The following is a 19,407-nucleotide window of genomic DNA, read 5'->3' as shown; positions in this document are numbered from 1 at the left end:
TGAAGCAACCAGAAAGTCAAAGTGCCTTCCATTGAAAATAGAAGCATTAAGCCTGTGAGCTGTGATTGTCTCAGGCGCCGTGTTGGACATTCTGGACTTCTCCCCTAGGAGAGCTTGGAAGATTCAAGATTTGCATTTACTGTCTTGAGCATACTGTTTTATATCAGATGGAGCTCTTTGCCTGCTTCATTTTATGTCTGCTATACATGTATACTTTGTATATATATATCTGTATATAACTACTTCTATTTTAAAAATTAACTCATTCACACACATTTTGTCTAGGGAGAAAAGGGTCCTAAAGGAGATCAAGGAGTGCCAGGAATATATGGAAAAAAGGCAAGTAAATTTATAATTGTAAAATAAAGCAAAATGTTATTGGTATCTGTGGTGGGGTGACCTTGGCTGGCTGCCTGATGCCCCCCCAGCCACTCTGTTTTTTCCCTTCCTCAACAGTACAGGGGGAGAAAATAAGATGGAAAAGCTTGTGGGTGCAGATAAGGACAGGGAGATCACCTACCAATTACTGTCATGGGCAAAACAGACTCGACTTGGGGAAAATTGATTTAATTTATTGCCAACTAAAATAGGTTTGGATAGAGGGAAACAAAGACAAAAACCAGAACGCCTTCCCCCCACCCTGCTTTTTCCTAGGCTCAACTTCACTCCTTCGTGGGATGGGGAATGGGGAGCAGGGTGGGATGGTCAGTCCATAACAGTTCCTCCCTGCTCTCCTTCCTCCTCACACTTCTCTCCTACTCCGGCATGCATCCTTCCCACAGGCTGCAGTCCTTCAGGATAAACCTGCTCCTGCATGAGGTCTCCACGCGCTGCAGCTTGGCTACCACAGCTCCACCATGGTCTTCTCCACAGGCTGCAGGAGAATCTCTGCTCCAGCGCCTGGAGCACCTCCTCCCTCTCCTTCTTCACTGACCTTGGTGTCTGCAGGGTTGTTTCTCTCACTTTTTTCCTCACTCCTTTGCCTGTGTCATGTTTTTGCCCTTTCTTAAATATATTTTCCCTGGGGTACCCCCACCTTGTCTGCGGGGCTGAGCGGTGCCCTGGGGTGGGTGGGCTGGAACCGGCTGGAACCGGCTGTGTCCGGCTCGGGGCAGCCCTGGTCTCTCCTCACAGAGGCCGCCCTGCAGCCCCCCCTGCCAGCGCCTGGGCACCTGCACCCAATACAATATAATTTATATTTTTATAATAGGTGCATTCACAGAGAATTTAATTCTGCAGTCCTAACTCAGAAAAATTTTCACTGAAGTTACTTATGTCTAGTAATAGTAAATTCATACTCTGCTTATTTGGATATTTTGAGAACTCTTCATCCTTCTGTTAATGGATCAATGTAGTTTATTTTAACATAGCACAAAATGCTTATAAATGTATTTTTTGCATATATGTCTATGCCTTTAATGTGGGGTATATGTAATAATTATATTGCAAAGAAGTCTGTGCTTTTTAATACATAGAAATGTACATGAAACATATAACCAAACGGGGGAGAGGGACCAGAGTAAGGGCAGTGAGGAGAGGACCACACGAGTGGAGTGAGACTGATAGCGGCCTGGAAGAGTGATGTTGTTTTAATCTGTAATTTATAGAAAGCAGGGTGTGCTTGTATGTAAATATTTACATTTCAGAGAGCGTATTTTGGTCATCCACTGTTAACAGTTATATTTTCACCTGTCTTTATGTTTTCTTCATGTATTTACTGGACTAGAGTTCTAAGCAATTTGAAGGAGGGTCTGTGTTCACATGTCTACATTTTAGAACATATTTAAGTTTCTGTATCAGGGGGTAGTTAGTAGTTGACCGCTGCCTGTGTTACAAAAGAAACAGATTTTCCATACGTTTTCAAAATAAGAAATAACATATATGAATTATAGGTTAAATGTACTGAATTTGCAGCATAAACATTGAGCACTACTTACTTTTCATTGCTGTATTTCTCAGGGTTCAAAAGGAGAGAAAGGTGATACAGGGTTTCCAGGAATGCCTGGGCGATCAGTAAGTTTTGTGAAGACAATTTGCCTTTAACTTTTTCTTGTTAATTCACTTACTGATGGCTGTTAACTGTTGCCACAGGGAGACCCTGGCAGAAGTGGGAAAGATGGATTACCGGGAAGTCCTGGTTTCAAGGTATGTACAAATGTATATTCATATCTTGCCAAAGTCTTCAATAGCGTTGCTAATGGTCTAAATATACCCAGTTAATTCTGTGGAGAATTACTGGCAATTAAAATAACGTGTGTTACTGGGAAATGCCAAAGTCGACTACAGTCAATGGGCAAACTTCATTGATTTCAGTTGGTTTGTGAGCAGGGGCAAAGCTTTTATTAAGACTGTTAGTGATCACCAGAGATTGTTTATATTTTGTCTCCCTTATCCTGTTTGTATTTCTCTAACTCTGAATCTGTTAATGAAATTTATATACAGGCATATGCTGCAGAGCATACCTGTTGTGTACAGTTAAGAAGGAAGTAATCTATTATTATTGCTTTTGAAGGGAGCTGGGTGAAAGTTAGGGGAAAAAAACTTCAGTATTGGATTCATGTTTATGTTTGCATTCTCTTCATTGTGCAATGCCCTTTATATTTAATTTAGAACAGTTTTTCAAGTGGACTAAGTCTCTACTGTAAAAAAGACTACAGGATCTGGTATTTCTGTAATATATTGCACTCTGTGAGCTTGCTGGAGGTTTTGTTTATCCAGTTGTTTGCACTCTTCTAATTTCTGAAAAGATGGACTTTAGCAGTATCAGTTTTAAGTTCACAGGAAAAAAATTTTATTAATATGCAATGTAAATGTTCAGTTGAATTGATCTAAAGAAGCTTTTCAACAGCAACTTTGTTCCTATAGTATTTTTCTTAATAATAATAAAGTGATCTAGGGCCGCTCAAGATGAATGTTCCTTCAGTGTCCAAAAATAAAAGTGTACTTTTAAGTGCACGTGTCTAAATTCCTATTACTGTAGTTCGAGATCTGGGTCTTTCTTCCGTTTTGTGACCATGCTTGTCTACAGCAGTTAGGGATACCATGGCATATCTGTGACATCTGCTGCAGCAGCGAGATATGACACAAGACCTATGGGAGACCTAAACCCTTCCAGGCAGCAGCTGCCAACAAGGTCGATCCAGCAGGATCCCAGGCTCACTCAGGCTGGAGGAGGCTTTGTTTGGGGCATCTCCTGGACCAGCCTCCTGCTCACAAACAGGACAGCACTGAATCCATACCAGGTTGCTCAGCTGGGTCTTGATAACCTGCAAGGATGGAGACTGCACAACTGGGCAGCTTGTTCCATCCTTGACCGTCTTCATCGTGAAAACTTTTTCACCCTTATTTACAGCAGGAAATGGCTCTGCATGTCTGTGTGTTGACAGGCTCTTCTTAGATATAATAAATGGAACCTCTAAAGTCTTTCAGCTGCTGACTGTTAACTGCTGTAACTTGTGAGATCACTCATAAATGTGCAGGTCTATATGCTGGTTTTGGGTACCCCAGGTGACCTGTAAGTGCCATTTCAGAAGGACACAGGTGTCCTGTAGGTGGTACCTGCCAGCCCAATGTGGAAGCCTTGGCTGCCCTAGAACACCTCAAATAGCACCAGGCATTTGTGATTAGGTAACTGAATCAAGCCCCTGTTCACTGTAATGGGATCTTGGATCCCTAACGTATCTCTAGACAACTTCAGGTGGAAAAACACATGCAGGTGTCTTAATTTGAAGTTAAAGGGGGCAGTTATCACTTATATAAAACACTACAGCACTGTTAGTCTAAAAATTGCTCAACTTCAGTGTATAACCAATCATCCTGCAATTCAAAAATTTATTAGGAGAACACCTCCAAAACAACAGCCTTTAAAAAGTATATATAAAATTTAACTTTTACTGTAGGTAAACTCATTCTTTCTTTTTTTTTTTTTTTTCCTCTTTGGAAGGCATAATAAGACTGTGCTAAAAGGTAGTAGAATAACTTTATACCAAATTGGTATACTGCTTTTTTTTAACTGCCCTTAAGTTTACACCCTTAAAATATGTTAGTAAAAGAAGTTGTAAATCTGAATTATGGGAAAAAATATTTTCTTATTGCTCATTTTTCTGAGGTTAACTTCAGCAACCAACAGCAGATTATTTCTATGATACTGAAGGACTTTTTCTTTATTTGTTATTTGGTTTAGTTTTAAATACTCCTACATTAATTTCATTTTGATCTTCAAATCCCATTGATACTTGCCTACAAATTGTCATTATTACTACATATCTACAAGAGCATGTATCTCTGACACTTGGAAATATGTCAGGCAAAGACAATTTAACAGACATTCTTAAAATACTCAGCTAAGTTTGTGTCTATGGACTTAGTAGCTGCCTATTTTGCCTTTGAAGTCAATGGAGTTCTAACCAGTAATGCCAGTGGAGCCTGGAGAGCAATTCAGCTCAAAGAAGGCAGACTTGTAGGTACCAGTTTAGTTGCCTACATAAAAGCGCCTGGTGCATTTGAGATGCATTAGTGTCCAAAGCATCCTAAGGAGCTGCCAAATATGATGTAAGTCCTATGGAAAGCCAGTACCTTTCTGGAGTGGGAGTAGGAACCCAGACAGGACAGCCATGGGTATCTCAAGTATGACAAATGTCTATGTGCAAGCAATGAAATTGAGCTCCTGGTGGCTGGTCTTGACTAGACTTCTGTTGGCTGTGATAGGAGCCTAGTTACCTACATGAATTTATTTCAAATGAATCCTGCCTTATTTTATATGTATTATTTATATATTATCTGTATCAGAAATAGTGTGGCCAGCAGGAGCAGGGAAGTGATTGTTCCCCTGTATTTGGCACTGGTGAGGCTGCACCTTGAGTACTGTGTTCAGTTTTGGGCCCCTCACTACAGGAAAGACATGGAGGTGCTGGAGCGTGTCCAGAGAAGGGCAACGAAGCTGGTGAAGGGTCTAGAGCACAAGTCTTATGAGGAGCAGCTGAGGGACCTGGGGTTGTTTTTGTTTATCCTGGAGAAAAGGAGGCTGAGGGGAGACCTTATCGCTCTCTACAACTACCTGAAAGGAGGTTGTAGTGAGGTGGGTGCTGGTCTCTTCTGTCAGCTGGATATTATGAAAAATTTCTTTACTGAAAGGGTTGTCAGGTATTGGAACAGGCTGCCCAGGGAAGTGGTTGAATCACCATCCCTGGAAGTGTTCAAAAAGCGTGTAGACAAGGCACTTCAGGACATGGTTTAATGCAAAGCATGGTTTAGCACGTAGACAAGGCACTTCAGGACATGGTTGATGGTTGGACTCAATGATCTTGAAGGTCTTTTCCAACCTAAATGATTCTATGATTTTATATATATATATACACACACACACAGAGATATCTCTCCTAAGCTGGTGGAGAAATTTCTTCTCTGGTACTATAGAAAATAGAAAAAAATAATCAGGTATTAGATTTTTTCCTCTCTGGTGTTTGGTAACATGGACAGGTGATTGTTGCAGTTGTTTAAAACAAAATTTTAACTGTCACTGGTGGCCCATTAGAGTGAAGTATTATGTTGATAAAGCATGAATTTGGAGAGTATTTTGATCTGGTTTTATGCTCGTAAACAATATACTGATAATTCAGTATCTTAGTTGTGTGAACCTGCGCACATTTAAACTGAAAGACATTTTCTTGACTATTTTTTTAATTATTGTAGTACAAAAATATGACATATTTACTAGTTTTTATTCATTTTATAATGTCATAGTTAACAGAAGTCATATTCTTCATTCAAACATTTTGTCAGCTTGACTTCAACATCTGCTTGCTATAAAACATTGCTTCATTCTGGGTCTCTAATCAAATTCAGAGCAGTAACAAACAGGCTGTCTTTGAAGGAAATTTCTGCTGGAGCTTTCCTGTTTTCTTAAAATATTCGTTCTGGGAAAGAATGCAAAATAAAGCATGGCTTGAAACCCAGATGCTACCCATTGTTACTTCAAGTCCAGTTTTGTAATTTTAAGTTAATTATTACCAGGTTATTTTATATATATATATATATATATATATATATATAAACTGATCTTTGTTTTATGTGCTTTTATTTCTGGAATTATTCTTCAAATTTTCAGAATTTTTTGGTATCTTACATATTTTGAATAAGGGCATAAAGATTTGATCATATCTGGTACTGCTGTATTCTGGAGTGCTTTGAAATAGTTTTCAGACTGTTGGTTGTTCCAAAAAGTAGACAATAGCAATATATTACTGTTTTATGCCCTTCTTCAACCAGTAGTTACTGTTCTGATTCAAAAGACAATTATCTCTTTTTGCAAACTGTTTGACAGCTGTCTGTTGGATGCAGCATGAGGGAATATCAGATTGATAACACTTCTTACTGTCTTTGAAACTGTTTTTAAAGAGTTGTTTGTTTGATGAAGCCTTGATCATGTGTAATTTACTTATATTAAAAATAAAAATTTACTATTTGAAATAAATATTTTTATTGTGCAAAGGAAGTTCTTTCTTTTTAATATTGTATTTAACAGTCTTTTTTATTTTAAAGGGAGAAGTTGGACAGCCTGGATCTCCAGGCCTAGAAGGACATCGGGGAGAGCCCGTAAGTGATTAAATTGCTGATGTATTCTTATGTATTAATTTGTTTGGTTTGGTTATTTTTTTTTCTTTTTTTAAGTTAATGGCTGTTATACTTCATGTTTCATGCATGTTGATTTGAATTGGTTGATATGTCGCTTTTTGTAAAAGTGCTTTTTTATTTTCTGATGTTCATCTTTAAATTTGGATTTAGTAAAAGAAATAAAAAAGCCTTTAAAGTCAAAGATGCCTTAAAAGATTCTTAACTGTATTGCTGTTATATACCAATTTGTATATATGTTAGAAAGTTGTCTCATTATTGACTTCTTTCCTATTTATAGGATGGTATGGTTAGGTATTGATAGTTACTTACATGAGGAAAAATTCTGGGTATTTTTAACTCTCATTTCTGCAACACAGTATATTTTCTTTCATATACTTGTTAATTGCACTTTTAAAGTTTATTTTTTCAGTCTACCTCCCCCCTCCCCCTTTGTCCAGTTTTATTGGTCTTTTACTTCCTTACATCTTGTGACACTGACTGTGTTATCTGTATCTCTGTTCTTGCTTAGCTGGGGAGCATGCTGCTGCATTTTTGTTTTGCTTGTTTCCAAAGACATTGTTCCTCTGCGGGTGTTTGGGCAACTCCTCAGGGCAGCTCATTTTTCCTCCTCTTTACATGCGATAGCTAGGCTTTGTCCTCCTTGTTTCCTTGTTTGGCTCTTTGAGGCCACCAGACTTTACTTGAAGCAGAGGAGCCAAGTTATCTGTAGAAATAGCTGAAAGCTTTGAGTGCTGCGAGTGAGCCAGCTGTCTTCAAACTATCAGTAATTCTTCTGTAGGCCAAGAGCAGTAAATGGAGCTCAGTTGGTGGAACACTGCCTTCCAGATGAGTTACATTCTGAATTACATTTTGAATTGTAAGATAAGGAGATACAGCCTTATACATTCAGAAATATTTGTGGTATTGAATGTAACAAGAGGCAGTATGTGTTATATGGTACTGAAATCTGGTAGAGAGTTTTGATAACTAGTAGATGGAAATAACACTCCCAGTTGAAAAATTCTCAAGCTCTTTCATTTAATTTTTTTATAAATTCACCAAAACCTCATAAAACACTGTGAGGAGACTGCAAAACACTGGGCAATCATTCCCAAGAGACTGTCTTCCCACTTGGCTGGCTTAAATGAAGAACACACCTAATTCTTCACTTGGCTTTATTTTTTCATCTTTTTCTGTCCCAAATAGCTGTGAGATGTATTAACCTTTTACAATCTATGGTATCTTCAGATGTAAGAAAGACTGAAAGTGAATCTTAATTAAAAACCATAAAATACAAGTGAAGAGGGTTTGGTATATTGTTAGTTAGTACACCGTAACAAATGTGTTGAGATAACAAGACTTCTGTTATTGTCCCTAGCCTTGTTTTGTCTCTTTTTGTTTTTAGAAAAAAAATGTTAGTTAGTCGTTGTGATTTTTTTTTTTAATTAATCTAAAAAATAGGAAGGAGAAGGCTTTTCTGACCTAGGGAAAACTAAGTATTTAATACTTCAACAGCTGTCTTTCTGATCTGATACCTTTGGTTAAGTGTGACCTATATCTAGTAAAGAAATATATTTTGGTTTAAAATTAATATAAATGCTTCACAATATAACATTTTAAACAGCAATGTAAACTCATCACTTAAGTCCCATGCTTTTGCTTTAAAGAGAAATCAAGTGGCAGATTTAAGACATTAAAATCACTGAGAAGTCTTTTAAAATCACCATACAATTATATAGAGGAAGACTTCCAATATATAAACAACTACAGAAGATTTACACAATCCTAACAGGGCAAGCCACATTGCACTATATGCTTCATTTATAATCCGTGGAGGTTCTTCTGAAGAGCAGAAAGTCTACATGCTGACCAGGAAATTGCTTCAGTCTTTGTTCCTTCAATTCAGCCACATTAGTGTTAGACATGGCCTAGTTTGTTTAGTTCATGTGGTGGGTTGACCCTGGCTGGACACCAGGTGCCCACCAAAGCCTCTCTATCGCTCCCTGCCCCCCTCAGCTGGACAGGGGAGAGAAAATAACAATGGAAGGCTCATGGGTTGAGATAAGGACAGGGAGGAATCACTCAGCAATTACTGTCACAGGCAAAACAGACTCGACTTGGGGAAAATTAATTTAATTTATTACCAACCAAATCAGAGTAGGATAATGAGAAATAAAACCAAATCTTAAAAAACACTGTTCCTCCACCTTTCCCTTCTTCTCAGGCTTAACTTAACTCCCAATTTTCTCTAAGTCCTCCTCTGCAGCGACACAGGGGGATGGGGAATGGGGGTTGGGGTCAGTTCGCCACACGTTGTCTCTGCTGCTCCTTCCTCCTCAGGGGGAGGACTCCTCACACTCTCCCCCTGCTCCAACATGGGGTCCCTTCCACAGGAAACAGTCCTCCATGAACTTCTCCAGTGTGGGTCCTTCCCATGGGCTGCAGTTCTTCATGAACTGCTCCAGCGTGGGTCCCTTCCACAGGTTGCAGTTCTTCAGTCACAGGCTGCTCCAGTGCGGGCTTTCCCATGAAGTCACAGCCTTCTTTGGGGGCATCCACCAGCTCTGGCATGGGCTCCTCCCCAGGCTACAGGTGGAGATCTGCTCTACTGTGGACCTCCCTGGGCTGCAGGGGGACAGCCTGCCTCACCATGGTCTTCCCCATGGTCTGCAGGGGAATCTCTGCTCTGGCGCCTGGAGCACCTCCTCCCCCTCCTTCACTGACCTGGGGGTCTGCAGGGTTGTTCCTCTCACATATTCTCACTCCTGTCTCTGGCTGTAATTGCTGTTGCGCAGCAGTTTTTCCCCTTCTTAAATCTGTTATCCCTGAGGTGCTACCACCATCGCTGATGAGCTTGGCCTTGGCCAGCAGCAGGTCTGACTTGGAGCCAGCTGGCATTGGCTCTGTTGGACGTATGGGAAGCTTCTAGCAGCTTCTTACAGAAGCCACCCCTGTAGCCCCCCTGCTACCAAAACCTTGCCATGCGAACCCAATACAGTTGATCTTTTTAAAAATAGCCATCTTATGATCCCTGTTGCTTTAGCAAATAAAAAGAGCATGGTCGCAAAATGGATGCATCTTGAGATAACATCTAAGAGGCAACTGCCTAGGATGGAGAGCACAGTTGAGATGAAATCCCATTGACTCCAGCCTCTGCGAGGTGTGGTTATTTTCTGTACAACATACTTTCTGATATATTATTACTCTTATTAATCCCAAAGTTATGAACAGGAGAAAGTAGGTTGTAAAGCTAAGTGAATAATTCCAAGTGATGTGGGGTTGTCCCTCAGTAGTACTATTTGGAACTTAAGTTAGCCAGGCCATCCCAATCCTACTCACTCTGTGTGAGAACAACATTTGACAATATGGTCAGAATAATTTATATAGCATTTAGTAAAGCTAGTAATCAGGCTCATTTTACTGATGACAAAAATAGGCCATGCTGTCACTTGAGTAGTTTAATGGCTAGTCATCTATCTTACTGATGACAGGCTGTTTTGATAAATACGTTTTTTTGAGGGGCCAACTGTCTAAAGGATAGAATAAATCAAAAATTATTTGAGCTTAATTTCAGCCTTGTTCTTTTTAACATAGGTAGATTTTTGTCAGAGTTTGGTTTCAGTGGAAGCTTTGTTAGGCTTCTCCTTGTGTTTACAATCATGCAGATGGGAACTCTGAAGTGAGTGCTTGTGGGTGAAGCTGGCAGGACATTTATGGCACTCTTCTAGGCCTAGCATATGCTGTCCTGCCACAAGTAATATGTCTGAACATTTGCAAATGCTCATGTTTACTCTCCAGAAATCATATTTTTCAGAAATACAGCTGCAAACACTTAAAATGGTAGAGTTTGCCCTTAATATTTAGGTCACATCACAAGACCTTAGATGTGGCCTCGTTTGTGCCAGCGATAGCAGCATAGCATGCCTTTCAGCTTCTGACCTGACTCCCACTGTTATACCTATACTCCCGGTTTGTTGATTGATCTTTTATAACTGCATTATGAATGCTAGATCTAGATCAATGCATTCTCTGAAAAATGTGTGTTTTATGCTAGGGTATGGTAGAAGAATTCTTTCTGAAACGTGTTCAAGATACACTAAGGATATAAAAATATCCAATTGAAGTTGCTGTATTTTTCTTCATAAAGCAGAAATCTTCAAAATACAACATAGAAACTGGTATAGTCAGGTAGCCTGTATATTTGGAAAGCAAACGTAAAGTTAATGTAATTCTACTGCATCTATAGCCATGCTGAGATTACTAGAAACAGGAACCAAGGAAAGAATATTCCTGGCTTAGTTATATGGGTAGTATGCAGAACAAAATATTTTTTGGTCTTTTTAAATTCTGTGTGCAATGTAATATTCCCTTATTATACAGTTTTCCGGATCTCTTCTCTAAGAAAAAATTGGCTTTAGTGGAACCCTTAGAGTGCAACACCTTGAGGCAAGATGGCTTGTTAAGTAATCTTGTGTTCAGTGTTGCCTCCTTTGTCTTTCTTTGCATAGGAAAAAAACTATGAAAAAAGCAGACACAAAACAGAACTACTAGCAACTGTATTTACTGACAATGTTCCTTAGAGATCCTATTGTTGGAACAAATGCCTGGCAGCCAATCATAATAATAATATAGGAAATAATGATATTTATTTATTAAAATGTAAATGTAGCTGATTCTAATGAACTTTATTCTTTTTCAGTACAGCTTTACACATATCACTGACTGTCATTTCATAAACTGACATATATAGATGAGCAAATATCTTGAGAATGGAGGAAATTCTGAAAAATTATATTTTGCCTATATTTACCTGCTGCAACAGAATTTTCATTCACTTTAGTTGCACCCTTTTATGCCTCTAGCCATGTGTATATTATCATGAGAATCACTGAGGAGAGTAATATTAACACCACAACGATCATATTTGACTGAAAAATGTGAAATGAATGAACAGTGCGTAAAGAGGAACATCTGTTATAAGATTATCTAATATAGTTAGATGAGATGTGCAAATTTTAAGGTGTTCAAGTCCCCCTTCAAATCTACAACAGAATCAGAAACTAATTTTAACATGATTTCTGTACATTTAACTTGGTTAACTTAAGTAGACCATATGAGAGGGAAACTAGCCAGTTACCTGTGGAAGAGGAAGGGACTGTGAATAATGGAAAACTTGGTAATTGTTTCGAACTATTTACAGAATGAAATTTAAAATTCACAGTCAAAACCTTTGCAATAGACAGTGGAGTGTAAGAGCTATGGTAGTCTGTTTAGGAGGAAAGCTACTATTCAACTTTAATAAAATAGCTCAGATTTTGTGCTTTTAGTGGTCATATTTATCCACTGTATTTGCAGAGTTGTTTCTGATAACAACCATATTTGAGAGTGCAGCATCATTTGTGAATACTTTGTCAGTCCTATCTTCCTATTTCTCAAAGAGAAGGAGCAGCACTGTGTTAGTGTTGACTGAAACAGGTGATGACCACTGGCTGAGATAAGTGGAAGTGAAATATTTAAACCACACATATGCACAAATGTGTTTTTCAGTGATCATGATATGCTTTGCTTGATGCACTTTATGTTGATGTTACGTTGGTTTGTACCAGTTCTAGTCAATAAGATGCTGTTTACTTAACATTTATATTTTATATCTACATTTATATACTGAGTTATGAAATACTTCAGTTAGAGTTTTTAGGTTTGTTTCTATCTATGCAATAGGCTTTGTGAAAAATACCTTTCTTTCTGAAAGTGATAGTTTATTTTTTAATGCACCTAGTCTGATTATTGCTGTATTTCTACTTTTAATCTCTCAGTAGATTAAAGCATAAAAATCCTGTTGTATTTCCAGTGCTCAAAAGATCATGTGTTGTGTGGATTTAATACTTGTGAAAATGTTTGATAGAAGACTAAATACTCATTCAAGTTTTATATTGCCTGAAATTAGGCACTGCTATAAAATAGCACTCTCTTTAGAATAAATTGTTTCCTGCCAGTCTTTAAGAGAAAAGTGATCAGGAGACTCAGCAAAATGGTTGTTGTGAGTCTATCAAAATTCTTAGATTCAAATCTAATATTCATGCTTTTCCACTAGTCTGAGATGCCTCAATAGTAGCTGAATTCCGAACACTGGTGGCCTGCTTTTCAAAGGTGTCAGCATTGCAGTCATAAGGGAAGTAAGGACTGGTATTTGCTCTGCAAATGATGTTGTGTGAGTCTCAAAAGGATACCATATTTCTTTGCTGAAAATTTGGACTTCAACCTGTAAATACATTTATGTAAAAAGTGAGATGGTTATTCGGGTGGGGTGTTTTTTTCTACATAAAGAGCTGATGCAGTAAGATTTTGGTAGGCATATGCCATACATCATTATTTCTTTACAAGTAGGTTTGGTTAGTTGAATTAGTTTTTTAGTGATTGTTTCTTTACTACTTCTAATTTCTGAATTGTTGGAGTAAACAGGGCAGAATCTTGCTGATGACTTTCTGACTGCTGGAGCTACTATAACAGATGTTGTTAGTCTTGTTCCCACTTGAGGAAGGGGGAGGTGACAGCTTTGACAGCACAATACTTTCAATAATCATTCTTTAATTACTGCTGCTTTAATTAGTGCTTGCTCAGAGTTCAACCACATTTTTTTAGACTGAATGCAGGTTTTCCTGTCAATTAGAACTTTTAGGTCCACTTTAGGTGTATATATTTTTAACAGACTTTATTTGCAACCTAGGTTATCTTCTTCATTCTGACTGACAAGTTATTTTAACTAAATTCATTGCATACTACATTTTCAGCACAGTTAATTGCTTTTAAGAAGATAAATATGACAGTGGTGCTGTAAAGAAACAGGTAATGAAAGACTTCTGGAACTTCAGGCAAACTAGTCTGAACTACTCTATTATTCTCAGCTGACAAAAATGATGTAAGACATGACAGCATAATTGCTGAGCCAAAGCGTATTGAAGTCAGTGGAAAGATTCCCATTGAATTCAGTCTGGACTTGGGCCACAATAAAAGCTGAAATAAACTTGGACCCACTGAGTTAATGCAACTTGGAAAATAATTCCTGCTTTTCTAAGTTGTAAAACTAACAGTTCTCTCCCATCTAATTCTCTCTTTCTGTCTGTTCCTCATGATTTCTAATTTTTAAATTTCTGTCTTCACACACTATGCAATTACATTAATTATAATAATTTTCTGTAATTATAGAGTATCTTTTATATTTTTATTTTGTTTACAGAGACTAGGAAAGTATTATTTTTTGTTTTTTTTCAGTTAGTATTGTTTAAAATTTGATAACTTTGGAAAATCAAGTGGAGAAAATGGCATACCTTGCTGCCATTTCTTTAAGACTATTTTATAGATGCAATGTTAACAAAGGCAATTTCTTAAAAGATGTAAGGAAATATGAAAGGAGCTGTAGTTGTAAGCCTGTTATGGACATGAATGGCATGTGCTATAAATAGTTATAAACAGTACTCAGAGTAGTCTGTTTTTATGCTTGTATGGTGTAGTGACCTTTTTATGGCTACGCTAGCACTTTTCTTAGTAATTCATGTCCTGATAGAAGTAACGTACCAGCATTCCTCCTCCATTGCAGCTGCTTTGTGAACATAGTGATAGAAATACCTCTGACCAATCTGTTGTACCAATTTAAAAACTCCCTACTGACTTGCTGAGCTGTATTGCAATAAACAGATGCTTGTCGTTTGTTAAAATGTCTCTTAATTTGTGAATCTTGTATAAATTAAAAAATCTGTTAAAACAGTGTGGTTCTGAAAGAATTATCCTGCAGTAAACACTTGAAGGTGCAGCTTTGTTAAAGAGTGCAATAACTGTCTTCTAAGCACAAAAAATCAGTGGTAGTCCTTATTTATTTGTATTCAATGAGTCATTCCAATGAAATAGTCCTGTTTATACACAAACCCACAAACTTTTCTGAAGACTGCAATTTCTTCTGTGCATTAAAATAATTTCGGGCATTTATTGGAAATTTTCATGTAGAGACTTTAAACTTGATATTATACTTACTAGTTATCTGTACTAGAAAGTGACCTTTAATTCCCAGATGAAGTGCTTTGGCATAAGCGTATACTGTCTGTAGAGTAAGAGCTGTGACACACATTGATCCACCTGTGGTTTTTCCCACTGAGGGAATGATCATATTCACTTCATCCTGCAGCTTCAGCCTTCAGCTGTCATGTTTGCAGCTTGGCTGAGATGGTGTCCAGAGATCTGGTATGAAACTAACAGTGAATCAGCTTGGCAGTATGGATGTACACAGTACACATCAGATATCCCCTCTCGTGGTAGTATTACTCAAAAATACATATAAATGTTTGCCCATTTAAATGCTTGTGCATTTAGGAGACTTGGAGACCTTCACATCAGTTGCAGAGACCACAATATGCACATGCTTACAAACATCACTGCCTTTTTTCTGAGTACCAGAAACTAGATTTTCTTAGTATTAATATTGCACTGGGCCTTTCTGTAGAGATGGTTTATCAGTATTTGAACATTATAGCTACATAATTTGACTTTTAATGGTTTTTTTTAAGTGGGGAAAAGTCAGTTTGCTATAACTGATTATCATTCAAAAGCATTTCCAATGAGTTGGTTTATGTTATTTTGAGCAAATGATGTACAGATACATTTCACATACATTAACTAACATACTACTGCTTGGACTGAAAAAAAGACATTCTGAAAAAATTACTGGACTTGATCAAGTGGAGATTTTTGATGACCTGAATGGACAAATCCACGCAGCTGTAAATTGATCCTGTATTCTTTATCAGAAATTTCTATACTCCCACATCTCAGTTAAAAATGTGATTGGTTGCTGAATTGAATTAGATTAAAGAATTAAATCTATGTAGTGTGTGTGTGTGTGTGTGTATGTGTATGTGAATCCTGTTTGACTCCGAGTAGCTGATCTGAGTTAGAAAGTTTAGAAGTTCCTTTATCATTCTTTACTTTCCCTGTAAGTTTACTAAATCATGTGTTTGCTTAAGTGTTTAATCTAATTTGATCTGATCTAATACTTTCCAGGCATAATGGGTTAATTCACCCTGGTAAGAAAACAATAAACACTAAAGATCGTGAACGTTACATAGTAAAACTGGTATAAAATAGGTATGCCTTAAGTGGTTAACATTCACTTCCTTTGACATGTGATGTTTAAAAAAGGACTCATTTGCATTCTTTTGGCTCCACCTGATGTCAATAATAATACTTAGGGCATTGCTGAACTTGTGTGCTAATTTCATACATCCAAGAAAGGCTTTTCTGAAGTAGGAGATGCTTGAAGAGAATGTTTGGACTGGTGTATGTTGTGTATCGGGCTGACGTCTGCCATTTTAGTGCCAGGAAATTTGGTGGTGTTTATACTTGCAGTAAACAATGTTTCATATGTACTGATTAATCTTGAAACAACAACATCTCACCATTATTCTTGCCTTACAGTTTTCTTCTTAACTCCCACAGTTTTCAAGGAACACTTCAAGACACTGTCAAATCCTTCAGTAATATAGATAACACATTGGAAATTATGTGTTTAACAAAATGGATTTTGTATATTCCTCAACAGAAATGTTACACCTAGGATTAGAAAAATAAAAACATGCATAGTGAAATACTTATGAATTTGAATGAACTTCTGACAGCCAAAATACCCAACAGTCCCTGTTGGGTGGCAGTATCATCACATGATTTTGGCCTGATTTAGTCATATATACATCACTTTTTAACCAAAATGTGATATGACAAAGTATTTGAAATCATTGAAGTAACATTTTTGCAGTTTATTGGGAACAAAGAGCAAAAAATGAAAAAAAGTTCTTTTGTAAAGAGAAAATATTTGACAACCAGTGGAGTAAACATCCCATTTGTGGATAATGACAGAGGAATTACAAGTAATATATTTGCGTTTAAATATTTTGCAACAATGCCAGCTTTATTATTTGTGTGTTTGTCAGTGCTAATTTCTGGTCTTACACATATTACAGAGGTACGATATAAAATACCTCAGTTTCTAGTATCTATACTAATACAATTAAAAATATTTTTAGTAACAGTAAATGGTCATTTAGACAGTAGATCTTATGCAAAAATACAAGGCATAGAACATATTTATTTAGTTTACCAGGTTATAAATAAGAATGTTGTTTTTGCATTGCTTTCATCTATAATTCACAGCAACTGTGTTCAAGATTATTGCTCAGCAGCTGTGTTCAATCACACAGAAAGTGTTGTGTATGTAGACTATGTTAGACTGTGAAATGCATGAATATGTAATTAATATGTGCCTGTCCTAAATGGCAAGTCACTAAACACTGTGCACTAAACATAAGTCACTTACTATGATCTTTCATTTTGTCAGGTCTCAGAAGCAAGCTATGGAAAATCAAGATGGATCTGGATTTTTTGGCATTGTTTTAACATATGCTGCAAAATGGAAATGTTTTGAATCTTTAAATATTTGTCAGACAATAAAGTTTTAGCTCTAAGATTATAATTTATGGTGAATAAAGGCAGAGTGTGTGTAGGTTTTTTTGCCCTGGTGTATAAATGGGAAATTCAGACCAAGCTTTTTAAACCGTACATTGGTAATTCCACATAGTCACAGGCAAAGCTATAGGAGCTAATGCTTCACAATGCAATTTCTGTTTGTGTGCGCAATTTCATATTTCATTTTTAGGCACACACATTATTGATTGTCACTGGTTTATATCATTGCATTTTGACATCGCAGTAATATAAAGCATGACTTGAATCTTAGTAATATGGCTCAAGGACAAATTCCTAGATGTATTCAAATGTTGCTCCATAGAAAACAGGGATGTGGTGTTTCAGGTTTATAGGGAAAGCACCCTCTTCTTGGTATGAATTGTGTCTCTTAATGTTCATGCTAGACAATAATCGAAAGAAGAGATGTCTGAATGCCTTTAACACATCCCCTAAATATTTCTATCTTCCTTTCTTAATACACCATGAACAGCAGGAATTAGCGTTTTGATTTACAGCTTAGGTAAATATCTGCTGGAGTTTCCAGTGACTCTGGAGACCGAAGAGAAACTTGCCTCAGCTGATCGCAATACTTAGAAACCAAACATAGGCAGTAGGTGATGAATGAAGAAGACACTCAGTTAGAATGTAGCAGCCATAAATATTTATTATTTCAGTTGTTTTCATTTACATATTGCTGTTCTGATCTGTGCTTCTCAACGTTTTTGTGGTGAGTTACTTAACCACAAGTAGAAAGAGGATTACCAAAAGGATGTTTGACTTTCCTTCTTCTGATCCAACTTCAACAGGGTAGTAACAGGGTAGCCAGTTTTCTTGCTAGTCAGCATTCTTCTTCAACATATGGGACAAGCCAGAGAAAAGATTTCCTGTACCTATGTCCTCAGAAGGTCTGAGTTACGGCCTCCTTGAGAACTGTGGTCAGGGTGGTGATATGAAGCAAAGCAGCTGTAAGTCCTTCAGGGCTCTAAGTGCTGCATCTGGGCATCTAATCTACAGTCTATACTCGGGTAACAGTTTTCATTTCACCTCATATAGTCAAGTAGACATATTTAGTCCATCTCTGTGTTATGGTTCTTCTTTGATATGAAAAGAATATATGTATAGGATTATTCATCCCATCATGAAATACTTGTCTCAAAGAAGGGGTCATTTCCTTCTGAAGTTGCCTGTTTCTTTTAAATAGCTTAGTTTAGTTTTTTAGATTACTTAAAGTTAGTTGAACTGAACCCTTCCAGAAAATGTGGAAGAGAAAAACAAGCAAACAACTTAAAGCAGGGCTTCTTTGTTATTTTTGTGTTCAAGTGGTAGCTGGGCTGTCAAAGTAACTAGTTTCTTGTTATGGTTCTTCGTGTGTCCTTCGTGATAATAGCATTGATTATTGTGCAGTATGCTTAGTTACAGTCATGCTGATTGTTCAAGGCAGATTGTCACATACTTTGTAGTGTAGAAATAGGAAATGATATAATGAAGTTAAATAAAGGAGATCTGCAATATTTGTGAGCCTTAAAAATCCTTTCAACAGAGAAACCATGTTAGTATTGCTTATACTCAATATTCCTTCTATAAAGAAGGTGATAAAGATAGTTTTGTAACTGAGATCAGTTGGTTCACCTCTATTCAGGAAGCAGTGAAGACAGTCGCTGTCCACAAAGAGCTTTAAACCTGAAATTAAGAAGTTGATACTCAAGTCTCAGGCACTCAGGTAGATACAGTGCTAGCAAATTTGGGGAAATTTGGTGCAATTAGTGTTATAATTTTTGTAATCTTTACGTATTAAAATTACAGTGAATTGAAGCTATGGAAAGTTTTGTCTGAGTACAGGCTGTCTTCCCATCCACAATGAAACAAAAACCTGAACATTCTTTAATCAGAGTGAATTTAAAGCCATTTGTAAGGTTTAATTAATGTTTCTGCTAAGATTAAAATATCATGATAGTATAAGACCTTTCCTTCCCAAACTGACCCCCCCCCATGATGAAAATACATATTTTTTCATTTGTACCACATATTGCTGTTTTGTAAGTCTTCATTATTATGTATGTTATGACCAGCATTTGTTGGGGTTTTTTTTCAGATAGATAATTTAAAAATACTGTATATTTGTGCTTAGCCATTGTTCTAAAAAGATTATATACCACAAATCAGATAGTACTCTGGGCTAATGAAACACAAGGAATGCAGCGCTTATGGGATCCTGTTCTTAGGTCAAGCTTGGAAAAAACTGACTTAAGGATTTTGACACATTTTACTCGTATTGGACCAATATAG

The 19,407-nt window shown here is 37.1% G+C and overlaps 1 protein-coding gene across 1 annotated transcript in view; it reads left to right on the top strand.

The window, feature by feature from the left end:
• The window catches only part of COL21A1 (collagen type XXI alpha 1 chain), a 115,104-nt gene that overhangs the window by 62,249 nt on the left and 33,448 nt on the right, over positions 1-19,407 (top strand). The window contains exons 14-17 of the mRNA XM_069805984.1: positions 286-339; positions 1,960-2,013; positions 2,092-2,145; positions 6,541-6,594. Of these exons, the coding sequence (XP_069662085.1) occupies positions 286-339; positions 1,960-2,013; positions 2,092-2,145; positions 6,541-6,594 (216 nt within the window). The remainder of the gene's footprint in view (positions 1-285; positions 340-1,959; positions 2,014-2,091; positions 2,146-6,540; positions 6,595-19,407) is intronic.

This window comes from Haliaeetus albicilla, chromosome 18, assembly GCF_947461875.1.
Source record: "Haliaeetus albicilla chromosome 18, bHalAlb1.1, whole genome shotgun sequence".
NCBI lineage: Eukaryota > Metazoa > Chordata > Aves > Accipitriformes > Accipitridae > Haliaeetus > Haliaeetus albicilla.
This window is presented reverse-complemented; position numbering and strand designations above follow the sequence as displayed.